Raw genomic sequence first — 24,176 nt, forward strand, 5'->3', positions numbered from 1 at the left:
AGACTTGTGGGTTCTGAAGTCTGCTGAGGGTGCTGCATACCTGCCACAGTGCTGTGCTGTATGTGGGAAAAGAAAAGGTCAAGCTCCATCAAAGGCTTGGCTCGAGCTGGGCACCAAGACCGAACTGCAGACACTGTCAGCAGAGCTGCCTCCTCTGAGCCTCCAGCATAGGGGCTCTTCTGGAAATCTGCCTTTATATTTAACCATAGGGAGCATTGCAGATACTTTCAAGGTTTTCCTGTGAGCTTTGTTTAAATGATGGCTCATTCAATCTTTTTGGATAAAGCACTTCTGCTGAAGTCATGTGACTGTCTGGGGTATTTCTTTTCAAATCGACTTTCCCAGCTGTGGTGCAGTATTTATTACTGTGTTCACGAGCTACTGTCGTATACCAAAGAAGTGAACATCAACATTTCACCAGCACACGAAGAAATGATTTAGGAAGGAAGCCAGAGAAATACTGTATGTTCCTCTCACTGGCATTGCAAAAGGCAGGGGGGGTGGAAAAGTGTATAAAGAACAGGTAAGAATAGCCATGAGAGGAAATAGGACTTTTTTTCCAACTTCAGATTTTCTGTCTCCTTCTCTAATAGATTCTTTCTCAATAAATCCCATTGTAACATCCTGGTAACCTTATTTGCTTTAGACAGGATGCTAAATTTAGTGAGTCATACATTTCCCAGGAAGTGGTAATTAATTGGACAATATTTGTACAGAGCTTTGAAAATGCAGGTCCTAATTTTGCAAACCCTTTGTCCGTAATGAAGATTAATTTAATCATATAATTACCACGTTTCTGGACTTTGGCATCTACAGTTACCCAGCACGTATATGATTTATATTAATTGCATGAGTAATCCAGGAGCAGCCATATTCCTAAAATTATTGGGCAAGCATATGTGAAAGTTGGTTTCACAGATAGGACTTCATTGCTACGATTTCATTTAAAAACTATTTTGCTCTTTAGATGTTTTTCTTTGAATATGATTTGTTCAAAGCCTGTCTCAGTACTGCTCGTGTGTGCGCCCAGGGTGCGAGGCAGCATCTGTGGGGCTGTCTGGCACCCCAATGGGCAGAGCCAGAGCAAAGCTGCGCTTGGAGGGGGCATCTCTTCCTTTCTCCATGCCTGTGTAAGTGCTGGTCTGGTGATACAGATCAGTGTGAAGTCTGAGACCATCATCATACAAAAACCTTGTGAAAGGGGTGGGGTTTGATGGGCTTTTTTATCTTCAAAAGTTGTTTGAACACAGAGAATACAGAAAGAACCAGTTTTTGCTTTGCTCAATTTGTCGTAATTTCTACTCAGACCCAAAAGGCTCTACTCCTGATTTAATATACTCTTTTGAACATTTTTTCTCCCCTGACCTTGCGTTAGACAGTTCCTCCAGCATCCCACAGCGTTAGAGGTGAAGGACCTACTAATTTCCAGCCTAAATTTATTCATGGCCAGCTTATACCCATTTGTTCTTGTGTCAACATTGTCCTTTAGTTTAAATTGCTCTTTAGCCTTCCCAGTGTTTATCCTCCTGAGGTATTTATAGACAGCAATCATATCTGCTAGCAGCCTTCATTTGCTAGACCAAACAAGCCAGGCTCTTCTGGGCTCTTCTCTGGTGATGGGCTCTTCACTCCTGGCACCTGGTCGGGTCTGGGCTGCTCATACAAGTGACCTGGATTATGCACAGCATCCAGATGAGCCCTCAGAGCTTGGCCCAAGGAGTGAATATTGCTGTATCTGCAAGGTCTGCACTGCACACAGTCCATGTGCCGATGGCATTTGTCCCTGCTGCACAATGAGTGGTCAGGACATGGGCCCATCCTCCATGCTCATGTCCCCTCAGCCAGCTGTCTACAGAGTTTTGGTCCCTTGCTGCATTCTGTTCTGTTTTGTACTGTTAAATCTCTTCTTGTTTCTGTTATTTGATTCTCTGTTCCCTCTCCGTGTACAAGGCACTCCTAACTTTTTAACCAAGCCCTTTAACAACCTTAACCACTTGACCAACTGATTCCCAACCTCTGAAATTTAGCTGATGTATTTCTTTGTACCACTGTATCAGATGATTGACAGGAGAGCAGACAGATTAGATCTGCTGCAATTGCTTAAATTATTCTTTCCTTCATAATTTTTTCCTTCAAAAGCTCTTCTTAGTTTTTAGGTCAGACTAAAAGCTCTGCACTTATCAAGATCAGCTATTTTTTTTTTCCTTGATTTATGTAGAAGTAGCACATTTACTTTCCTCTAGCACGAAGATTTGCTAGATTTATTAAAAATACCAGCCACTGGGCCTTCTAGTGACTTCAGTGGGCTGGGTTTTTAGCCTACCCCTTGAGGGCAGATGCTCATATCTTTGGTTTCATAGCATCACCATCAGAGCAAGGATACAGAAACTATTTCATTTCTCTGGGTTAAGGCCATTTGATGAAACCCCCATGCTGTATTTTTTATCCTGTTCTATTTAAAATGTCACTTCTGCTAAGGAAGAGAAGATCAGAATTATTCTGTGTGATCAAAACTCCATCAAGAAAATGTCTCATATGCTAGGGGGCATGAGACTGCCTATTTTTTTAATAGTCGCAACAATAATACTAACAGTAGGACAACAAACTGAGATGCCCCTGGAGATGTGGTGACAAATTGGAAAGACATGTTGAAATTGAAATTGATTGAATAGTTCAATAAAATCAGCTTAATGCACAAAAGCAAAAAGGTTAGCTACAGAAAAACAAAAAAAAATCAGTAATTTCTTATCTGCTGGGACCAATCTCACTGAAGATTGAATTAGTTATAAATTTAAACTAGGTGCCTGAGTGTGCCACCCTTATCTGCCCACACCAGAGGCATTCGGATGAAAATGAGTGTGGATGGCAACTGAGTGCCTAAAGGGCTGACAAATCTCAGCCTACTTTCAGTTACAAGTTTTCATGTTTGACACAACTTCACATGCCAGCCAACATCTTTCTCCAGGTCAGATCACTCTTCTGCTCCAAACACAATGGTCGTGTCTTCAGCTGATGAAAATGAGCACAGCTTTGGCGAAGCTTGCAGTAGTTGGCCTCTGGCTGGGTCCCCACCGCTGCAGCTGCCACCAACCCTGGGACAGAGCACCCATCCAGTGCTTTCTTTCCCCCTTCCCATCCATATGAGCCATCTCTTGGGGCTGCTGCATATGTACCTTACTCAGTTCTGGGCGTTTTTGGCTTTGTATTCTCTTGGTCAATACAATCTCTCTTTTAGGGTTCTTTAATGTGGCATTCTGAATTTGTTCTGGATATTTTACTAACACTGTGCTGCAATCCTAGTGAAAAGCAGTTAGTTAAATTTAAAAAACTTGATTGTAAATCTGAGATTAATAAGACAGATTCATTCGTAGGGCATTTCAGCCTTACAGTTACCAGTGCTTTACAAGTGGAGTCTTGAATGGCAAAGTTTGCATGAGGAAAAAGCGAGAGCTAGAGTTTCTCCTTCATGTTTTATTATGGGTAGCACGAAATAATGAAAGTCCATTTCCATAAAACATTCCAGTTGTAAGGTGCTGATGAATTCTTATGTGTGATGTCTTGTCAATTTAACAGATTAATATCTGTCAATTAAAAGTGCTGAAATCAAGATAAAGCTAGAATTCAGATTTCTGTTATTTTAGTAGCTCAGAAGAATTACAGAATTAAAGCAGTTGCAGCAGCTCAAGAACACTGGTACGGGAGTAAGCAGACCTAACAGACCTAATTTTCACCATGTGAAACTTCAAAGAGCATCTGACATTTTGCACAAGACGTAACATCAGCAAAGGAAAAGGGCAGCCCTCGAGTAGCAGAACCAGACTCCAGCAGCAGGCAGCCATCCAGCACACAGCCACTCTGGGCAGCTCTCTCCTCCCATTAGAAATCCTCCACTTGGCTTTGCACAAAGCTTTTCCAGTGTGACACTGTGATTCCATATCCGCACCCTTTGGGCTCTCCATTGCTCTGCCAGAACCATTTGGTCCCCATGTCCCAGGTCCCCATGTCCCAGCTCACATGGGAACAGGAGGTGTATTCTCCATCTCTGGAGGTATTTAAGAGACGTGGCATTGAGGGTCATGGTTAGTGGTGGGACTCAGTTAGTGTAGTGGAAATGCTAAGTCACAGCCTGAAACAGTGATGGAGCACCTGGTGGGAAGGCAGGGCCAAACCACAGGAACTCAACTGCACCTGAGTGACCAGAAGGGCTGGAGCCAGGATCCACCCCTTCCCAGACCTCATGTAAGGGCTGGCAGTGGAGGTAAGGGCTTCTCTCTTGGAGATCCCTGCCTACCTGAGGCCTTCCAAAGGCTAGCAGGTCTTTTCCTTCATTTCTGTACCTGTGGCTGCTGCGTTTGGTCTGGTTCTCATTTGCTGTAGCTAAAGACCGTGCCACCCTGCTATCATCATCCCATTATAGTATTACACTTGGTCAGGCTAATGGTTGGACTGGGTGATCTTGACAGTCTGTTCCAACCCCGATGATTCTATGATTAAGTGTTCTATATGCCTTGAGCGTGATGTGGGTAGCTTGGCAAGATGGTTTGCTCTGCAAGATTTTTTCATTCTTCAAAGTAATTGAGAATTTTTAATGAAGATTTTGTTACGAATTGAAACAGGGAAGATATTTTAAGTGTCAAAAGGCATTGAACTGTGTGAGCAGAACCAGTTGGAGTGCCATGAGGCAATGCTGCTGTCAGTTTGGGGATTATTAATGTGTTTGGTGACTTTGTTGATGAAAAAAAAAAAATGTCAGCCAAATTTCTACTCGTTTTTCAGAAGACACAAATTAATGTTGCTGAAAATGTTTAAACATTAGCAAAAATGTCTGTCTAAGCCAAGAATTTCTGCCTATAAGATCTTTTATTTTCCTGTAAATCAGGTGATGACCACCAATCTATGCAAAAATTGCTTCAAAAATGCAATGGAAAATTTTATGTTTTCTTACTAGCATTTTAAGTCCATTTAACTTTGTAGCCAGCTTTAAGATTGAACTTATATATGGAAAATAAACTGAGACATTTTACAGGATACCTTTTTTCATTCTCTTCTGTTTGTTTTTTTTCTCTCCAGAAAGTTCAGCAGTATATAGTCATCGTTCAAGCCACAGATATGGAAGGAAATCTTAACTACGGTCTCTCAAACACAGCGACTGCAATCATTACGGTGACAGATGTGAATGACAACCCCCCTGAATTCACGACCAGCACTGTAAGTAGCAATACATCAGCACAGCAGTGCCCAGACACAGCGTGGCTGTGATTCGGGGATGTTTGTGCCAGTCGGCTCTCTTTGCTGGTTTGGCAGATAGGACAAACTTGATCAATCTGTGGAGCAAAGACTTTTTTAGGGGGGGTGGTGGGTAAAGGAAACTAACGTGGTCTGTGAGGTAGCAAAACTATTTGACGACCAATTTCAGTGAGGTACTGAAGGAGCTGAAATAATGTGGCAAACAGATGATGTCTGATTGCCCCAAAGAGGATACAGTTGTTTCACAGCAATCAGCTGTAGACATCTCAGAGTTATTATTACTTATGAGTGAAATCCGGAGCAGTAAGAGATATTTTGGGTTTAGTAGCCTGGATATGATTTCAAAGAAGTAGTAAATACTCTAAATGGTAACAGTTATCCAGGAAATTTGTATTACACTGATAGCTTTAACAGATGTATTTGTGTGTGCCGGCAGTAATACTTACATATACATACTTCACTACATCTGCTTTTAATCAGTTTAAGATGTTACTTCTATTAGTACAGTATTTCTCTGTTCAGTTCTCATGTGCTCCAAGTCTTTATTACTCGGGAGAAAGAAGAAAAATAGAGAGATTGCAAATGACAAATTAGAGCTGATTAAGATAAAATTGAAAAGACAGAAGGAGACATAATGCGGTCTTGTTCTTTCCAGCCTGCGTAATCCATAGAGGTAGAACATCCAAAACATGCATAATAACCACAAAGGAGTATAGAGATCTACATGGTAATATAAATGAGAAAACACTGTGTAGCCACTGTCTATATTCATATCATTTTAAACCAGGAGGAGCAAATGATTTGTCTAGAACTGATACCAGATCACTGAGAATACAGAAAGTCAAAACTGCATTGTGCTCGTGTCACTGAATGTTCTTTGAGGAATGTGTTTATTATTTATATTATTCTGAATTTTCATTCCGCCTTACAGGATATGCAAATATTTATTCATGTAGTGCTGGAGTTTCTCCTTAGTTACACCCTTACAGACTGTGAATATGCAGCAGAGCTCCAGGGAGTCATGCAAAGCCCAACTGATGCCACCACGGGCCCAGTTGGGCTTCATGCTGGCAGTGGGATCCTGCCTTCATCTCTCCACAGGGACCTCAGTGGTCCCTTCCAGCCCCTACTGTTCTGTGATTCTGAGCCCTTGGGCACAGTGTGCTCATCTCCCAGACAGTGGAAGTGTCTGTGTTGTGATTCTCAGAAGACGGGCAGCACTAGGTTTCTCCTGAGTCAAAAATGGGCTGCCAGCCTGCAGCCTGTGTTGCTGTTTCAGCCGGTAGAGCTTGGGTTTTACAACAACACATGTGCTTCCTATCTGTCATAGTGAACACACTGAGCTTTGTAGTGTAAAGCTGTCATTAAATATCTCCTTACATATGATACATATGGTTGTGGGGAGCCACAAAAATGTGCTGCAAAGCTTAGGGCACGTGTTCCTTTCTCGTGCCAGCATGGAATGTCTTCCCTGGGAAGGCTTTTAGGGGCTGTCTCACAGAGTTTGGCAATTCCCGGGCAATGGGACTTTCAGTAAAACCATACAGGCTTGCTAATATTTGGCAGGGAGGTTATTCTACCAGGTGAATAGCTCTTCTTTTGAGTGAAAAAGGAATGACATCTAGTGGCCACAACACTTAAGCACAAGTTCCAGATGACCCAAGTTGCCTGGTCATGGCTCCAGAAGAAAGACAGGAGGTGAAGTCTCTTGCAGTGCCTTCTGCAGAGCTTCACCCTGTGGTGGTCCATATCTGAACCAGGGTATTTAAAATATTTGCCAAAGCTGAATCTGATGGAAAGAAAGATAAGGGAAATCTGCTTTCAGGTGAATCCTAGGTGTTTTACATTTCAGTGTGTGTTAGACCTAAAAGGAATGGAGTTCATCAAGAGAAATGCACATAGGATTGTGTTAAATGGGTGAGAAGATGCTACTCTTCCTCTTAGCATGGCTGCTGTGTACCATTATTTCTCTGATCAAGTATGGAAGCACAATATGGTTTTTCCCTGGCACAGAGAACTGCACTGGGCTAATCAGTCTTCTTAAAATGAAGCTGAATCTCCTCACTGTCCTCAAATTGTCCGATCTGCTTTTTAACACCTCTAAAAAAAGGCAAAAATCTCTTTCCAGGAAACCTACAGCTCTCAGAGGGTAAGAAAGCCCATGGTCTCCTTTGAGACTGGAGACTGTTTGGAGAGAGCTGTTTTTTTTTTTTTTTAAATAAAAATACTCCTGTATTGAAATGACCAAATAGCTAAAATAACAGTTTGCTCTTGGGAAGTTGCCAGCTGAAAGGGGCTGGAGTGACTGTGTTCGGCCCTGAAGCACAGAAAGGCCAATCTTATGGTGCTCCTAAATTACCTGTCATACAGCTGGGGGTGGGGAGGGGTTGGTCTTCATCATTACTGGATAAGAACGTTGCTTGGGAGGATTCTGCAACATGCTGGTGTCACAGCTCATGTATTCAGCAGCAGGAATTAATGTTGCTGTGTAAAACTTAGCAGTGGGACAGTAGAGGAAAACACAGCCACTGTGATGGTCAGGAAGTTGGGATCGTGGCAGTAATTGGGCGTAGCATGGGACTGAGGTGGAAGTCCAGACACAAGGAGGGAATGGGCTGCCCACATGTTTTGCTTTAAGAGCCATTTAAAACCAGGTGGGCTGTGATCAAAGTGCAGAGCTGGAGGAGAAGTGAAAAAGGAGCAATAGGATCACTCAGAAGATCCTTAAATGTACAAATTGAAGATACCTATAAAACTCCAAAATGGATATTTGCTTCTGTGAAAGTGGATCAATGGGTTTTTCACATCCTTTACTACATCAGCTGAAAGTCCAGGGGAAGATCCCACAGAATAACAGGGGAAGAAGAATCTCTGCATTCTCATATGAAGGATTATGAAGTTAGAAGGTGAGGAAAAAAAATCAGAATCTCTGAGGGGAATATTTCTGAATTGAAATGTGTTGCTAATGCTGAGCCCAGCAGCTCCATCAGCAGAGTCACAGCCAGCTCTGGCCAGCATGCCTAGGACTACCAGCATCAAACTGTGATGTGCTGGGGCACAGCAAGGATGAGGTGACCTCCATGAATCCTTTTCAGCTCTGGTTTTTATGAGGGTGAATGCATCCTCAATCTGCAATGCTATTTGGCCATGCTGAGAAGCATCAGAGAGCAACTAACGGGGGGAGATATCTCGTGAGATACTGCCTCGGTGGGAAAGAGATCTGTGCTAGAAGAGTGGAGTATCCTATGATGCTGTAAACATCATAGACAGCTATTTTGGACAGTCTTAATGATTTAGTGCAGGTCTGTGAGCCAGGGAATGCTCTTCTGGCTAGCTAAGGGACTTCAGCAGCCGGCTCTTTGTGTTGTGTTCTTCATGTGACATTGCAGTTTGCAAAAATAAATGGAGGGATTCAATTCTTTCCTCTGCCACAGAGCAGCAGTAGGAGTTCTCTGAGACGTGCCCGACCAGCCTACTCCTGTGGGGTCTGGAATGCTTTGGAAAAGTTTCATCTACCATGCCCAAGTTTTCCATTCAGAGTGATCAGCTGTGCTGATTCATTCCTGTGGCATTCTTGGTGGGTTTGCACCTGCCTGATCATCAGCTGACATGACATGGTGAAATTTTAGCTGGACTTTGCATTGCATCAAGACCTTGTAGGAAGTTTCTCTAGGGAACTTGCTCCAACTGCTAGTAGATACCTGCTACTAGCAGTATCCATGTGCCATCTGTTATGCAGTGTCCTGCTGCTCGTAGCACGGTTGTGTTCTCTGACACTTTGTAATGGTGTGGAAATTCCTCTGCCACCCTTCGAATATTTATCTCCTATGTGCAGGCACGTTGCATTTTTTTCCACATTAGTATAGATCTGTGACAGAGCCCCTGGGCAGATGTTCACCTCAGATACAGAGGAGGCACACTGAAATTAGTGTTGGTGTTCCAAAGATTAAGTGTCAGCTGAGATAGAACAGTGCTGGATACTCTCAGGTGAGATTTTACGCGAGGTGGAGGCATTTTTTGGCTCATGGAAGGAATGCCTTTAATGCTTCTGTCAAGCTGGATGCCCTTTCCAGCATGACCCACTGTACCAATAATCTCCATCCGAGGGTTTCCACTTTATCTAAGGAAATGCATAATCAGAGGGGAGGAGAAGTAAAAGAAACCCATGCCTACACTTGACTCTTACAAAGTCTATTTTTATCATATTCAATCAGGAACAATCAGGCGCAGAGAGGAGACGCAGATGAATTTGCATGATCAGACTTCTGTGTCTTAAATGTTAATTAAAAGTTATTTTAAATTTGCCTACTGTGCAGAACTTGTTTTTATAGTGGCCCATGTAAGGGAAATATTATTTTGCAGGGCTGAAGTGCTTGCAATTAGTTGAGCTTGTGGATTTTGGGGAAAACCTGGCTGGCAATCAACCTCTCCTTTTAAAAAATAAAATAAAATAAAATAAAGGAGAAAAAAAAAAAAAGGAAGAAACTGGGCTATTCAAGTTCTTTAAGCTCCTGAGCCTTAGGAGGTCTTATTTAAAGCTACTTTAAAATTTGCCCTTTGGCACAGCTTTGAGAATCTCCTCTTCCGAGGCTGAACCCAGTAGAGCATATTTTAAAGCGTCGGCTCCAGAATTGCCTCCGCTTCCCCTCTGCCTCTCGGGCTCATCTCCTGTTGGGAACAGCTCTGAAGGTTTAGGAGCGAGTGTTGGGTAGTGCTGAGCCCTGTGGGCTGGGAAGGGCCAGAGCTGGCTGTGAAAGCAGAAGAGCCGAGGAGGTTTGTCTACTAGCAGAAGGGGATGTGTTGCTGGGTGAGGTTAATCTGTTTGCAAAGTGGATTTAGCTAATCAGTGGAGGAACAAGCATTTGTGAGTGCATCAGGAGAAGCAGTCCTTGATAGTTTTTAACCAGGCTGTTTGATTACTAGCACAGATCTCAGAGCCTGGCTCACCCAAGATGGGATCGATCAGTAGTGAGCTTGGTGCATCGTGGGCAAAATGACACAGGCAGAGTCCCAGGCTAAAGGAGTTCAGGTTTTGGAACTGCCAAGAATTGCTGACCTCTGTCTCTGCAGGTGTTTTGGCTCCTTGGAGCCCTGTGGAAAATGCTAATGAATGCACTCTGGAAAGTGATTTGAAATTTGAAGCAGGTTCTCAGTGCCTCGCAGGTGTGCTTCACCATAAATAGTTCTTCCTTCTCCTATCTTGATGTTTCCACTCCATTTTCTCTTATCTCCACCCTGATACACCTTTTTGTGAAGCTAAACCAGCCAACCTCCAGCCCCTTTTTGCACTACAACTTCTATTCCAATGGTTATATCAGTGACTGTTCTGTGCCAGGCTCTGCTCAGATTTCTTTCTTTTGACCAGAGCTGTATGTTGTCATCCAGATGTCTTGAACAAGAGTCCTCCTGCTCTACAAACTTTCCAAAATTACAGAAAAGCAAACAAGAGCAAGCCAAAATTCTATTCCTTTATGTGCATTTGTGCTCATGTTAACACTGAAATCAAAATGCAGCCATGAATCAGCCAGTGAAAGAGCAACACTGTCCACTGTCCAGCAGACATTGCTGACTTGAGCTGTGAAATAGTGGTGACTTGTTTGCAAGTGGCAAAGAATTGCACAAATGCTTTAGCCGGGGTCCAGCACCCTGCACTGAGTTCTGCCTTTGGCAGGGATTTCAGGAGTAACAAGTGCCAGAGAAAACCCTCAGCTTTTCATTCCAGCTGAAAAATACTGATTTTTTTCAAATGACTATGATGCAAAAATGTAAATAGGCCTAATTTGGAGAAATTATCTTTAATGGCCACAGGAAACCAAAACAGGAAGCCAAGTAAGTCTGCAAGTGGTTTGGGGTTTCCTAAGCGCATTTATAGCCAGATGCACCAGGAAGTATTCAGGACATGAGCAGTATGAGAAATCACTTCTACTGCATGCTCATCTTTTCTATGCATTGAAGGGAGAATCCAGCAGGAAAGGGATTTCTGCACTTTCCCACAGGCAGAAAAATGGATACTTACGCAGGACTGTCCTAAACAGACACCTTACAGCTGATGCTGGGAAAACCAGCAGGCAAAGGTAGATAACTGTCTCCGATGGCTTGGGCACATGTCCAGACCTGGAAGAGACCTTGAGGCCCTGGAATGGGTTCAAAGAAGGGCAACAAAGCTGGTGAGGGGTCTGGAGCACAGGCCTTTTGAGGAGTGGCTGAAGGAGCTGGGATTGTTCAGTCTGGAGAAGAGGAGGCTCAGGAGAGACCTTATTGCTCTCTATAACTACTGAAGGGAGGCTGTAGTGAGCTGGGGGCCGGCCTCTTCTCCAGTGCAACTGGTGATAGGACTAGAGGGAATGGCTTCAAGCTGTGCTAGGGGAGATTTAGGCTGGACATTAGGAAATACTACTTTTCTGAATGAGTGGTCAGGTGCTGGGATGGGCTGCACAGGGAGGTGGTGGAGTCACCGACCCTGGAGGTGTTCAAGGAACGTTTGGATTTTGTGTTGAGGGACGTGGTTTAGTGAGAACTATTGGTGATAGGTGGATGGTTGGACTGGATGATCTTGTAGGTCTTTTCCAACCTTGGTGTTTCTGTGATTCTGAGACCTGGACTTCAACCCCAGGCACCACACACCCCGTGTTCCCATGCAGGTACACAGTGCCTTTGCCCGTTCAGTTCGTTGAATGGTGCCCAACTTTACACCTGTGCCATTCAAAAGTCTGCAGCGACATTTGGATGTAGATGAGCCTGCATGCCACAGTACTTTAAAATCATCAAAATGCTTGTGGCATAATTTAGAGGCAGTTGTCTCAGGAGCCAGAAAATCAAGGTGAACAGTGCAGGTCAGAGCTGGCAAGGGGAGAAACCTAATAGTGTGGTGAGAATTTTACAGGACAGCTAAAAACAAACCCAGGAGTTCAGTGCAGTCCTGCAGACAGGATTTATTGTTAAGAATCAATTGTGCTTTCATGGAAAATCCCCAGTGACTGTGTTTGCTTGCTATTTTCCAATCAAAACGAAGCTCAGCTGAACTACGCAGTAAAGCTCGGGCTGTTATAGAACTGTCATCTTCTAACTGAAATAAGTTATTGTATTCAAGTGAATCCAATATGCCCAGCAGCATATGAGCACCTACCTAATTCTGTGTGCGTTTCAATTAAATATGTAGTCGGTGAAGTCTAAAACGTACAAATGAGTTCAGTTTTCCTAAATAAAAATTCAGTGTTTATACTTTGAAATGGACTTTCTGCCTCTCATTACATCGCAGGTCCTGATGAAAGCCACTGTTTATTGTCATAAGCAATGAATTAGAATACAGATGTAGGGACAGGAGGTAACAGTAGAAAACGAGGACAGCAGCAGCACAAAAATTGTTCTTTTTTCCCATCTCATCTCAGCCTTGCCCACAACTCACTGCGTGAATGTTGTGAGACTTTGCTGCTGTGGACATGCAGGTTGGCCTTGGTCAGGGAGGTAATTACACTGGGATGGGGATCATTGCTGTCATGAGCTGCCCTTGGGATGGGGGTCCCCATGGAAGTGTGAACCTGTCCATCAGTGCCCAGGAGATGGGTTAAGTGGGAGCCTCCCCCCAAGGTGCAGATTTCACAGCTTGGTGTGTATTATTTGGGTAGTTTGAGGAAATGGGTAGTTTGTTCTGTGGGGCTTCAATCCCTCATCTGTTGTCAGATTTCTGCACATTTGCAAGCTGAGACTGCTAGGGATGAGAGCCCATCGTGGGTCCAGGGGTGCCAGGAGCTGAGGACAGGGGGCTGGTGATGCCTGTGTTCTTCACAGTACAGCATCTGGAGGTGCCTGGGGACCCTTCAAATGCCATGCTGTGGGAAACAAGCCATGCATGGTACTTGTATCTACTCAACTTCTGCTCTTTATTATTACCTCTTTCATCTAAAATGAGTAAAATGAAACAGTAATTCACCATATCTTGACAGGAGCATCAGCCTCTTCTATGGTTTCATCAGTGTAGTATTGGGCAGGAGGTATGAAATATCTTCATGACTGCTTAGAGTATTCTACAGGATGGAGAGAGATACAAAGATGTGTATACACAGATACACAAAAATAAATACATGTGCAGGTGGAGATGAAGCATAGATAGATACTGATATGATACAGTCATCAATAAAACCCAGATCCCTATTCCAGATAAATTGCGGTTATGTGAATTACTCCATTACACTGTATGTGTATATATGCATTTATTAAAGGAATGTGGTTTCCTTGATAGAATTCTCTTACTAATAGACTCCATTAATCAAAACCTCAACTTACAGTGGCTTTTGTTTTGTTTATATCCTTTCAGTACATTCATTTTCAAATTATCACCAAATTAATCATCTACTGTACTTTAAACCAAATGCCATTTGGAGAAACAGTTCCAGTTCCTCTCCATTACACTGAGCATTAGTTCTTAAGGCGTAGTTCAGGGCTCTGTTTAGCCTGATTCTGTCCTAAATCTAATTGGAATCAGATAGAGTCTTCCTTGTAAATGGGTCAGTCATGCGGAGGGGGGAGAGGCCATCAAATGTAATCTTAAGATTGGGGGGGGAGGAGAAAGGAAAAATAGATCATTTTATTTCTCTTCATTGATACCTGCCTGGTGCTAAAAGAAGGATTAAAATGAGGTCATTAAACTTTCCTTCGAGACAAACTCCAGACCTCGGTGGTAATATGATTAATCAAATATAAAAGTGAAGCTACCCTGAATGAATAACTCATTTTTATAAAATATCTAATTACTGAAATGTCGTCTGCTGTAGAAAAAGAAGGGGGGGAAATTAATTGCAATAACAATTCAAGAAGATAAAGTTTTTCTGAATTAGGTCTACACAAGAAGCTAAATTGAGTTGATTAAGTAATTTTGGTTTCAGGAACACCCTTGATGGAAGTTAGTGGTAATGAATTTTTCAGACCTTGGAGTTTAAATTGCCAAAGACCAGTGAGTTAAAAAATGGGAACGATAGTTTCATTACAGATTTCAATTTTGTGTCACAAAAAAAAAAAAAAAAAAAAAAGAATATTAAAAAAAAAAAAAAGCTCTATTGGTCTCTCTCAAATTGGACACATGTACTGCTTGGTGTAAAATCAAGAATAATGCCACCTCTGCTCTCTGTATGAGAGAACGCAATCGCAGCCAATTAAAGCTCCTGCAGCACCTGGGGGCTGCTCCCTCAGCACCATGCACTGCCTGCTCTCAGCACAGCAGTGAGCAAATCCAGGAGCCACAGCACATATCTCATAAACCTCTGCTCACCTGTAGTGTGCAGCACGGTGCTCTCCTGTCTCGTAGCGTTGCTATCAATGTGGGATGAGTGCACCTGTATCAATATGGCACATGTGTGTACCCATCACAGCGCTGTGGCAGTGCACAATAGTGTGTTTGAAGGTTTGATCCCAGTGCCCCACTTCTGCTCCCAGCACAGAGCTGGTATTGGGATGCACAGCTCAGTGCTCACCCTGGCACAGCCCTGCAGGCACGTCTCACCTCTGCCAGGTGTCCCAGCAAATACCTCTCTGCAGTGGATTATGTCATTACCTTAAAAGTACACGGCGTCTCAGGAACTGATGCAAGCCTGAGAAATTTAAATGTGTTTTGTGACTCTGTTATTGCGAGGAACTGAGATAAATCCCCTTCTGAAGTTGGCCAGCTCCTTTGGGTCGGTAGGTTTTTAATTCATCAATATTCTGTTGCCTTAAAAACAGTTGCTTCCAAGCGTTGTCATTTTAAGAGGATATATATCTGGAATTTCGTTAAGCACATTTTGGTTATGAAATCTTTAGTGACATACTGGGGAAAAAAAAAGGGAGAGAGAGAGAGAGAGATTTAGCAAAGGATTTGGCAGTGCTGTGAGTTTTCTCTTATCAGACATTTCTAAGTGCCCAGGATGCCTTAACACCTCCCAGCTGCAGAGGGAAGGGTCAGAACACAGACTGCAGACAGAATTAACAACAGGGAGGAAGTTTTGAGAGCTTTCACATAATTTTTGTGCATCAGAGAGTTTTTCAAACTCTTCAGCCTTATCCAGGAACTTGCTTTAATTGTCAATAAAATAGCAGAGAACTAATGCTTTCCTTCCTAGGTGTATTGTACAAGTATACGCAGGCTTCCTCTTTTCTTCAGCCTGATATCCTCCCATCTCTCACTGCATTCCTTTTCTACATGCTACATGCTCTTTTCCGTACTGAACAAAATCCAGCTCCCCTCTCTTCCTCGTGGCAAGTCCTGTGAATCACACAGCACTTAATTTAGTCATCATTCTGTGCTCTGAATTGCTCTAAGAAGGCAGGCATGCATATTTCTATTGCTCCTGCAGTGACTCCACCAGATCCCAAGCCTGGACTCACAGGTTTGCTCTGCTTGCTTGTTTTCTGACCAGATCTCATGGGTTTTCCAGCAGCTGACAGCAGAGTTCAATGGTAGTCATTAAAAAGTAAGGAAATCCCTCCGTGTGCTAATTCCAAGACTCATCTGAAAACAACAGAGATTTCAATTGCAATGCAGAGAAGGTTTGGGTAGCATGCAGACAGGTGCTACGTGGGAATCTTGGGTCAAATCTCAATGCTGGGATTATGGCCTGCATAAAAAATCAGTTTCCATACTCTTAAAATTCTCTCTTCCCCAAATATCCATCGTTGGATCCCAAAGGCAAATGAGCAGCTTTTATATGCCTTAAAATATGAAAAAAAATAATTAAAAGCTCATTATGTGAAATGGGCTGTTATTGAGGAAATCCTGAACCAGACTTATCAGCTTAAGGGCCTTCAGTATGAAACTTTATTACCAGGGCCTGAATGGAAACATTCTCTTCTATATACACTTCACTAAGAAATACAGACTCAGATCCATGAAGTCCATTTTGCTCACTTAGGAACCAGATGCTGTCACATCATTTTTGTCAGCCTGGTTTATGTGTAAATTGGAAAAAATACGTTTTTGAGGTTGTGTTTGAAACACTGCAGTTATTTTCTACTTCGGACTTTGAAGAAAGAGAAAGAAGTATGAGGTCTGACGTTCCAACAGATGAATGAATGCCACCTGCTTTTAAAGAAGTGCATTATTTATAGTGTTTACACAAGCAGAAAATGCAGATACAAATGACCATAATGTCTCTTCAGAAGTGCACATCTCTACATGCCTCCCTGTGAGCACCAGGAGGACTGAGCTCTGGCTGCTCCTTTTGGCCTGCAGTTGCAGAAGGATCAGCAGGTCCTTCAGCTGAGGCCAACACAGTGCAGAGCTCAGGGAACAGCAGTGCAGGTTGTGCAGCTCATCCATGCACGGTGTCCACCACGCACAGGGATCACTGCCAGCATCCCCTCCTCAAGCTTTTCCCTCTCTGTAGCCCAGTGAGTATTGCAGGGCTACCTTGCAGCATGCTGATGGGGCTCAAACACTGATCTGGGTTGACCTAATGAGTTTGTCAAGTAACAGCAATTTGTGATGCTCTCAGGATCTGCCCCAACCCAAGGGCTGGGATACCTATATTGCTACAGCTAAGGGGAAGCACAGAGCTGTCAGCTGCTGTAAAACACTGATGTATCTGTGCAAAAAATGTTCCATTATATAAATGCATATATGTATAAAGGGTTTTGGGGGGTTTTTTTGTGTGTTTCTTTCTTTTAAGAATGAAGCTTTTGTAGGCGCCTCCAGCTGTTTTAAAACCTATGCATTTTTTAAAAGATAGCATTACTAATTGCACCTGACAATCAAGCAGTCTGCAGAAAGGTATAAGCTACCTTTTCCTGCTGCTCATTCTGCAGGCAAGAAACAAAGGTGTGTTAGACAAGAGAGCAAATGAAATGTTCAAAGTATTCGTGTCTAAAACTTGAAAATAAAAGGCTGTGTATCAGATGGGACTTTTAACGTACACTGTTTCCATTGGCTCCTGAGATGATAAAATCTTTTATTGTTGAGTACAACAGTTGTTAAAGGTCACTGTTGCAAAGGCTTCATCATTTAGATGAGATGAGATCCCGTTTTGGATAAATTCACAATTTTTCTTCCTAACAAGGAGATAGTATCAGGATTTGAATGTACAAGAGTGCTGGGTTACAGATTAAAGGCTTTTGTGTTCTGGAAACCACACTATGCCAGATTTCATGAGTTTCAGTGAGACGTGTAAGTCCCCAAAGTCAAGTAGGTTGATTAAAGTGGTTCTTTATAGCCTTTGAAATAGAGATAAAGTACAACTTTCCTACACGGGGTTAATGTAGTTTTTTTTTTTTTTCCTTGACAAGGCTATATGCCGTGCCAAGGACTTAATTTTAATCTCTTTTTAAACCTTTCATAAGAACGTTGTAAAAAGCTCCTTTGTGTTGTAATGCATTTCTATAAAATATCTGAATTTCTATGCCAACTTTGAGCCTTGTTTCATAAGACATATTTATCTGGAAAAGGCTATCTTGCAGCAGAGTAGTGTCTTGTGTCATCATTTTTGTGGCATTATTTCAGACCAGCACAGGAATGTAGCATCTGATAATGAAAAAAATTAGTGCTTATTGTCAGACGTGTAAACTTCTTGGTTTTTTAATATCCTTTCACTATTACGTGTCTTTGAACTCCTGGTGAGTACTGTACGACTCTGAACCAAGGTGAAAGCCAGACCTCTACGTTCCTTCCTCAAGGCAGAGATGCTGAAATGAATGAGGTTTTTGTCTGCTGCTTCTGAAAGAAGGGGATATTACCTAGAGCCTTACTTGCAGATCTGAGAGCTCCTCTGCACGTGTGGGGGGCATTTCAGTGACACAAACTGCTGACCATGGAGGCAGAATTTCCCCAAGTCGGTGAGCTGAGCACATGCGCTTGGCTGGATGAAGCTGAATGGCCCATGGCAAGCCATGCCTGCAGCCCAAGCAGTTGGTTTCAGAACAAGCTCTGTGACAGCTGGGCCTCACACCAGCAGAGCAGAGCTGCAAGCTGGCAGGAGTGCGTCAGGCTTTATAGACGATGTTTGGGGAAGCATTTGCCACATGGCATATAAGAATCTAAAGCAGTCAGTGTGTGCATGGGTTGGGTGTGGAGCAGACCCAAGTGAACGCAGGGATGTGCGGTGCAGGGGCTGCTGCCTGGGTAATGCAGAGCTGGGCACAGTGGGCTGCTTCCAAACATCACGCAGACATCAGGGCTTAGAAGATGATCGTCATTCAGGAGGGCACCAGAGTAATTCTTTAACGAAATGGGATTAAGAAATTCGCATTTCAAAATCTGATCTGCATGCAGAATGTATCAGGTCACTTTATTCACAACGCAGAGATTCGAGCACATTCGTGGTCTCTGATGCACAGCAGCAAAGGTGGAGCAAGAACCCAGAGTTCAGTATATTGCTGTCATAGAAACTGATGGCAACCGTGCAGCGGGACAACCTGCAGACCTCGTACAGTCATCCATACAGCAAACAATAGTGGAAATTAAAGGTCGGAGAACTGATAGCAAGACTTAGGAAAACGGCAATTAGGCTTCTAGAAAGAAAAGCTAAATTACTGGCAGTAGGAGTAAGGGGAAAAAAAGAAGATTATTGATCTAAATATCACATTGACAGATACACAGAGTACAGTCTAGAGGTTTTTTACACCTCTGGGCTTTCTCGGCCCCCACAATAAAAAATGCAGGCCTATAAAGATGGAATAAGAAGCAATCAATTAGGTTGGCATTTGCTTCTTTCCACGCTGCAATTGGGCAGGCACATCACAATTAATGATTTATTAGGAGATTTTTGCTTTTTTTTTTTCCATTTTACATAGATGGCTGCAGCTAGACTGTAGTTGTTTATTAATTTGTGCGCATTCAAGCATCTTTGTTAAATAGCATGTGGAAAAGGTAAACATTTGGCTTGCAATGGGATTGTGTTGCATAGTATATGGAGGCAAACTCAGCCTGGCATGCAACTCTATGTGTTGGGTTCCCTGGCTGCACTTTCACATAAAAAGCTTTCACAGCTTTTTATTGAAAACAGCTAGGAAAAGGCAAGCACACTAGAAAAAAGGAATTCCATTTAGAAGAAAGCCTGAATAATTATCTCCATATTCATCTATTTCAATTGAACACCTCCCTAGGAGTGGCTGCAATGAGCTAATTGGTTTTACTCTGCTGTGCACGGCTTCACAGCCCAGACTCCAGATTTATAGCACACAGTCAAGAAGGTGTGTGAATTCATCATTTGTCCCCCCACATCAATCCCTGACTCTCCTGAGTGATATTTGTCTGCGTGTTTATATGCTGTCAAGTGCCGGATGAGACAAAAGACAAACTCTGGGATTAAACAATTTTAGTAGAATCTGATGCAACCAGAATATCAGAATGAATTATTACCTTTTCAGCAAGACATGACTTCAGACAGGCCAGCTCTAGAGGAATGAGAAAAGGACTTTTGCCAACACATGCTTTTATGGAGAGAAGGGAGAAAAAAGATAGTACAGAATTTAAGAACTTAAAAACACGCCAAGTTCAGAACAAATTCTTATCTCAGAAGGGAAGCGGAGTGTATAACAATCAGCCATAGAAGTCTTTCTGAATGGTCTCAGAAAAGCACCCTGGAAATTAAGGACTTCAAATGCAACAATTGAAAGTGAAGCTAAATGAATTACAAGGGAATACGAGTAAATGCTACATGTATAGGTCAAGCAGTGTTTTATCAATCTTATGTTTACTCTAGCAGCTCTCGTGTTGCCCATTGTTTTACCTTGTTTGAGCAGATATGCTTCTCCTTATTTGAAAATCAATTGTAATCTTATGAAAGAAAATGTACAGCAGTGGGAATGCTGTAAAGCAGCACAGTGAAAGAAAGCATTGTTCACTATCTGGAATTACTCCCAAGTAGGGAGGGAATGATGTTAAAGAAGTGTGCATAGCTCTGAGCTGCCATCGTTCCTTTCTCACATACCATATTATGTCATTTATTAATTTTATTAGAAGTAAAGACAACTGTGGGCAATGCATGTAACAGCACTTATTTACACTACTGATTGTGGGAGAGCATAAGAAGGAGGAAAGATGAGCTATGTTTTTGATTCCCAGTGGCTGCTGATCCAAAGGTTATAAAAGTTCTTCTCATCTTAGAGGTGCAGCCCTCTAATATTTGCCTCTTCACTTGCACAGCTTCAGATGGGTCCTTTGATTCTAGTGTAGTTATTGTTCTTATCAGGAAAATACGTGCCTATCTAAACATATGGACAATATCTACTCTTAGAGCTGCACAGGACTAAATCATTTCCCAGATATGCCTAGTAGATGTCAACTCCTGGATTGTTCAGTATCTGCTGAGCACGTTGAGTTTTACCCTAATGGAAAGCTTCCTGAAAGATTATGATCCTCCTTCAGGCTTTACATTGAGATGTGTTTGTGTACTCAAGATTTTTGATATACATCCTATTTTAAAAATATGCCTTATTGTAAACTATATTGCTGAAGGCCAAGAGCAAACGTTGTCATGGCTTTTAGAAAAGCTACTGTAACATCTGTTGGCAGTTGTGTGGTATTTGCCCACGTAGCCAAATCATTGGCAACACCTGGATTATGATCTGCTAAAAGTGCTAAGCAGCCTGGAAGACTGGTCCTCGTCAATGTCTTAAGTACAGTTGATAGCTTTCTCTTAATTCTGTTTGGTTTTGCATGGCATAAGCCTGGTGGTAGCAGGCAAAAACTGTGGTCCAAGGTCAGAGATTGGCAATAGATGCACAACGTGCTTAAATCCTTCGAAATTGCAACAGATTAGATCCTGTGATGTTAGCAGTGCTGTCATCTACTCGAAAAGAGTGGGAGCTCATCAGCTCGTCATTGCTGGCATGCCATACAACATTAACGTAATGTAATAGGCGATAACTAGCATGGATTTAGTAAGAGACGATCCTGCTAAAGTAATCTCCTTGAGTTCTTTTGAGCAGGTTTCAGACAAAATTGGTAATAGGAGTGTACATATGACATAATCTAATGGATTTTTCAAAAGGCTTTTGATAAATTTCCATATGATATTTCCCCTGTTTAAGCTGTGTGCCACAGAGATTTCAAATTGAGCAAGAGAATGTGTAAAGAACGAGTGAAACTGTGGGAAATAAAGAGAAAAGATCTATAACATGTGCTGGAACTAGAATCCTCTCTCAGCTTCCCACTGTTCTTCCCCACCACTCAGCATGGCTGGAAAGAGATGCCATCTGCATTCACTAATGAAGACTTGTTTAGGACAGGTGCGTACCAGAAAAGAGGGCGAAATGCCATTCAAGATACTACTAAAGAGCAAATTTAAATCTACATTAACATAGGGCAGATTGAATATTTTTGCTGGCAGTAGTGGAATAATATACAGTAAACATAAGCACACTGAAGGGCACCGATGGATGTGTATGGGTTAGTACTGAGAAGGGATTCTTGTGCTAACAAAGGAATGATTTATTATCATTTACATAACCTGGCATTTGTGCACACCAAAGGTCAGATTTTCAGAGTGCTCTGCTCCTGCAGTCTGGGGCCAGGCTTTCACTTGCAGACTCAGAGCCAGCTCCTATCATTTCTCCAGTGTTTAATTTGCCATATGTCAATCAGAGTGTTGATTTGCAAGTGCTGATAATAGGCAGTGTTGAGAGATGAGCACATTTGAAAATTTGGGAATGTGTCTTACTGGCAGCTTCTGAGCTCCAAATACTGGAAGTTTTCAGAGGCCAGGATCCCTGATCAGCCATATGATAAATCAAGGCCTGGAAAGCAGAGAGAATGCAGCTAATGCATCAGGATATGCCTGAACTGGACGTGCTCCACGAAAATCAGTGCTAAATGAGAGCATTAAGCACCAGGAAGGGCAGTGGCAAAATCACAAGAAACGCTTTAAATAATGAGACAAAATCAAATCAAGTGCACAAAAGAAAGAAATTCTCTGAAGATGCAATAAAATGCTATCACTGAAATTTGAGGGAGGCAAAATACCTTATTTTAAAGGGATGTAGTCATCATAAAAATAGCATATTTTAATTTGCCATTTTTACCTGCTGTTGACATTAACTGTCTGATTGCTCCAATGAATGAGAGCATAAGGAACATTTCTGGTTTTCCTCGAACACTTGCTGATATGTGGGCAGTGGGTGGGTGAGAGTCACTTTCCTCTCGTTTGGGCCAAAAAGTGAATCTGGGCTTCAAAGGGCTTGGGGAAATTTGAACAGCAGAAATGAGAAAAGGACAAGTCACTCACAAGGTGGTCCTCTCCATGGGACTGAGGTCTGTGTCTGTGTGCTGCTTAAAGGGAGAGACGACATAGCCATGAGAACCAAAAGTCTGTGACTGTTCCCGTGTTTTATTTGCAGTATTCGGGGGAAGTTCCTGAGAACAGAGTGGAGGTTGTTGTTGCAAATTTGACAGTGATGGACCGGGACCAGCCTCACTCTCCCAACTGGAATGCCATCTACCGCATCATCAGCGGGGACCCCTCTGGCCACTTCACCATCCGGACAGACCCTGTCACCAATGAGGGCATGGTAACTGTGGTCAAGGTAAGTGGGAAGCCAAAGTAAAGCCGTATTTCTTACTCTTTAAGCTCACTAAGGCTGAAAGGATTGCCCAAAGACTGCAGTTATTTCATGCCTTCTCTGCCTGGGAATATGAGTGCTTCAATCTGCTGTTTCCCCACTCGCTGTGTGAGTGTCCTGAATACTTTTACTATGCCTATGATTCTGAGTTTCTCCCACTGTAAGCTCTCATAAACTCTCACATGCCAAGGGCAGCTGCCTGCATCAGAGCCTGACCTGATCCTTTTGAGCTCTGGCAATGGGGCTGGTATCAGGACTGCCCAGTCCTGCCCTGCCTGGTGCCTCGGGCAGAGGCTGCACCTTCTTCTTTCTGAGTCTGTGAATAGGGGATGGCATTTCACTGCAGGAGATCAGCCAACTGATCTGCAAGAAGTGCAGGAGAGATTTCAGGAGGAATGAATTTCCTAGTAACAGAAGGAAAGAAGAGAGATTTTCCTCTGAGTTGCTTAGTAAAAAATGGTTGCAGAAATTTTCCTTTTCCTACAATCAAGCAATAAATACACAGTGTGAATCACATCCTAAGTGAAGGCTGCTCCATGTGTTAGATCATCAGTGGATCTTGTCCAGTGATTCTGAGAAATAAGACTGTAAATTTTCACTATCTCTTCTTTCCTGTATACTTTGCCGTCAACATTAGGAGAGCCCAAACCTTCCAGGTCTTTACAAGTGTCAAATTCTGTTTCCCTTCTTGCCTCCAGAGAACGTGCCTCTATCATTCCTTGAGAGTTCACTCCCCACTCCCTGAGACCAGCAGCCCAGGCAATGAATGCTCCTGCAGTAATTACATACAGTCAGAAACTACTGGGTTCATTCATTCAGCATTCACTAAATCTCTTCCCGGAAAAGATGCCTATGGATGCTCCCACTGACTGCCACAAAAATGAAGGCATCATGAATAGGCTGCTGTGATCTGTGGGAGCTTGCACTGCACGCACTGTGCACTGCATCTGAAGTGGATAATATGTGCTGGGATGAACAAAGACTTCTGAGAAGTCTGGCCTGCTTGAACAAAAAGTTTTAATCAACTACTTACGATGGAGCACTTGTGTTTAAAGAGCAAGCTGATTAAGGAATAACTCCGTGTTGAAAAAAAAAGAGCCCCACTCCCTCATAGCTAATAAGTTGCAGTCGTTCTTAGTACTGACGGTTTGGATATTAGAAAAAAAATGACACCAGAGGAATGGCAATGAGTTAATGCTGGTAGGAGCATGTGAGCTTGCAAGCTCGTCCTGTTCTGTGGCCCTGGGCTATGCGTGTGTGTCTGCAGATGCCACTTTGCTGAAAGTTTAAGGAAGACATCATCTTACCTGCTAGATGATATTTCAGCAGGGTCCTTGTATTTATCACCCTTTATTGCTCTGTAATGACATTTGACAGCCTTATCTTGTGCAGTTCTGCTCAACCTCTTC

The 24,176-nt window shown here is 42.7% G+C and overlaps 1 protein-coding gene across 1 annotated transcript in view; it reads left to right on the top strand.

Annotated features, from left to right (window-relative positions):
• CDH4 (cadherin 4) overlaps positions 1–24,176 on the top strand; it is a 420,515-nt gene that overhangs the window by 377,641 nt on the left and 18,698 nt on the right. The window contains exons 8-9 of the mRNA XM_085241473.1: positions 5,071–5,208; positions 22,546–22,731. Of these exons, the coding sequence (XP_085097599.1) occupies positions 5,071–5,208; positions 22,546–22,731 (324 nt within the window). The remainder of the gene's footprint in view (positions 1–5,070; positions 5,209–22,545; positions 22,732–24,176) is intronic.

This window comes from Meleagris gallopavo, chromosome 22 (genome assembly GCF_905368555.1).
Source record: "Meleagris gallopavo chromosome 22, MGAL_WU_HG_1.1, whole genome shotgun sequence".
Classification (NCBI taxonomy): Eukaryota; Metazoa; Chordata; class Aves; order Galliformes; family Phasianidae; genus Meleagris; species Meleagris gallopavo.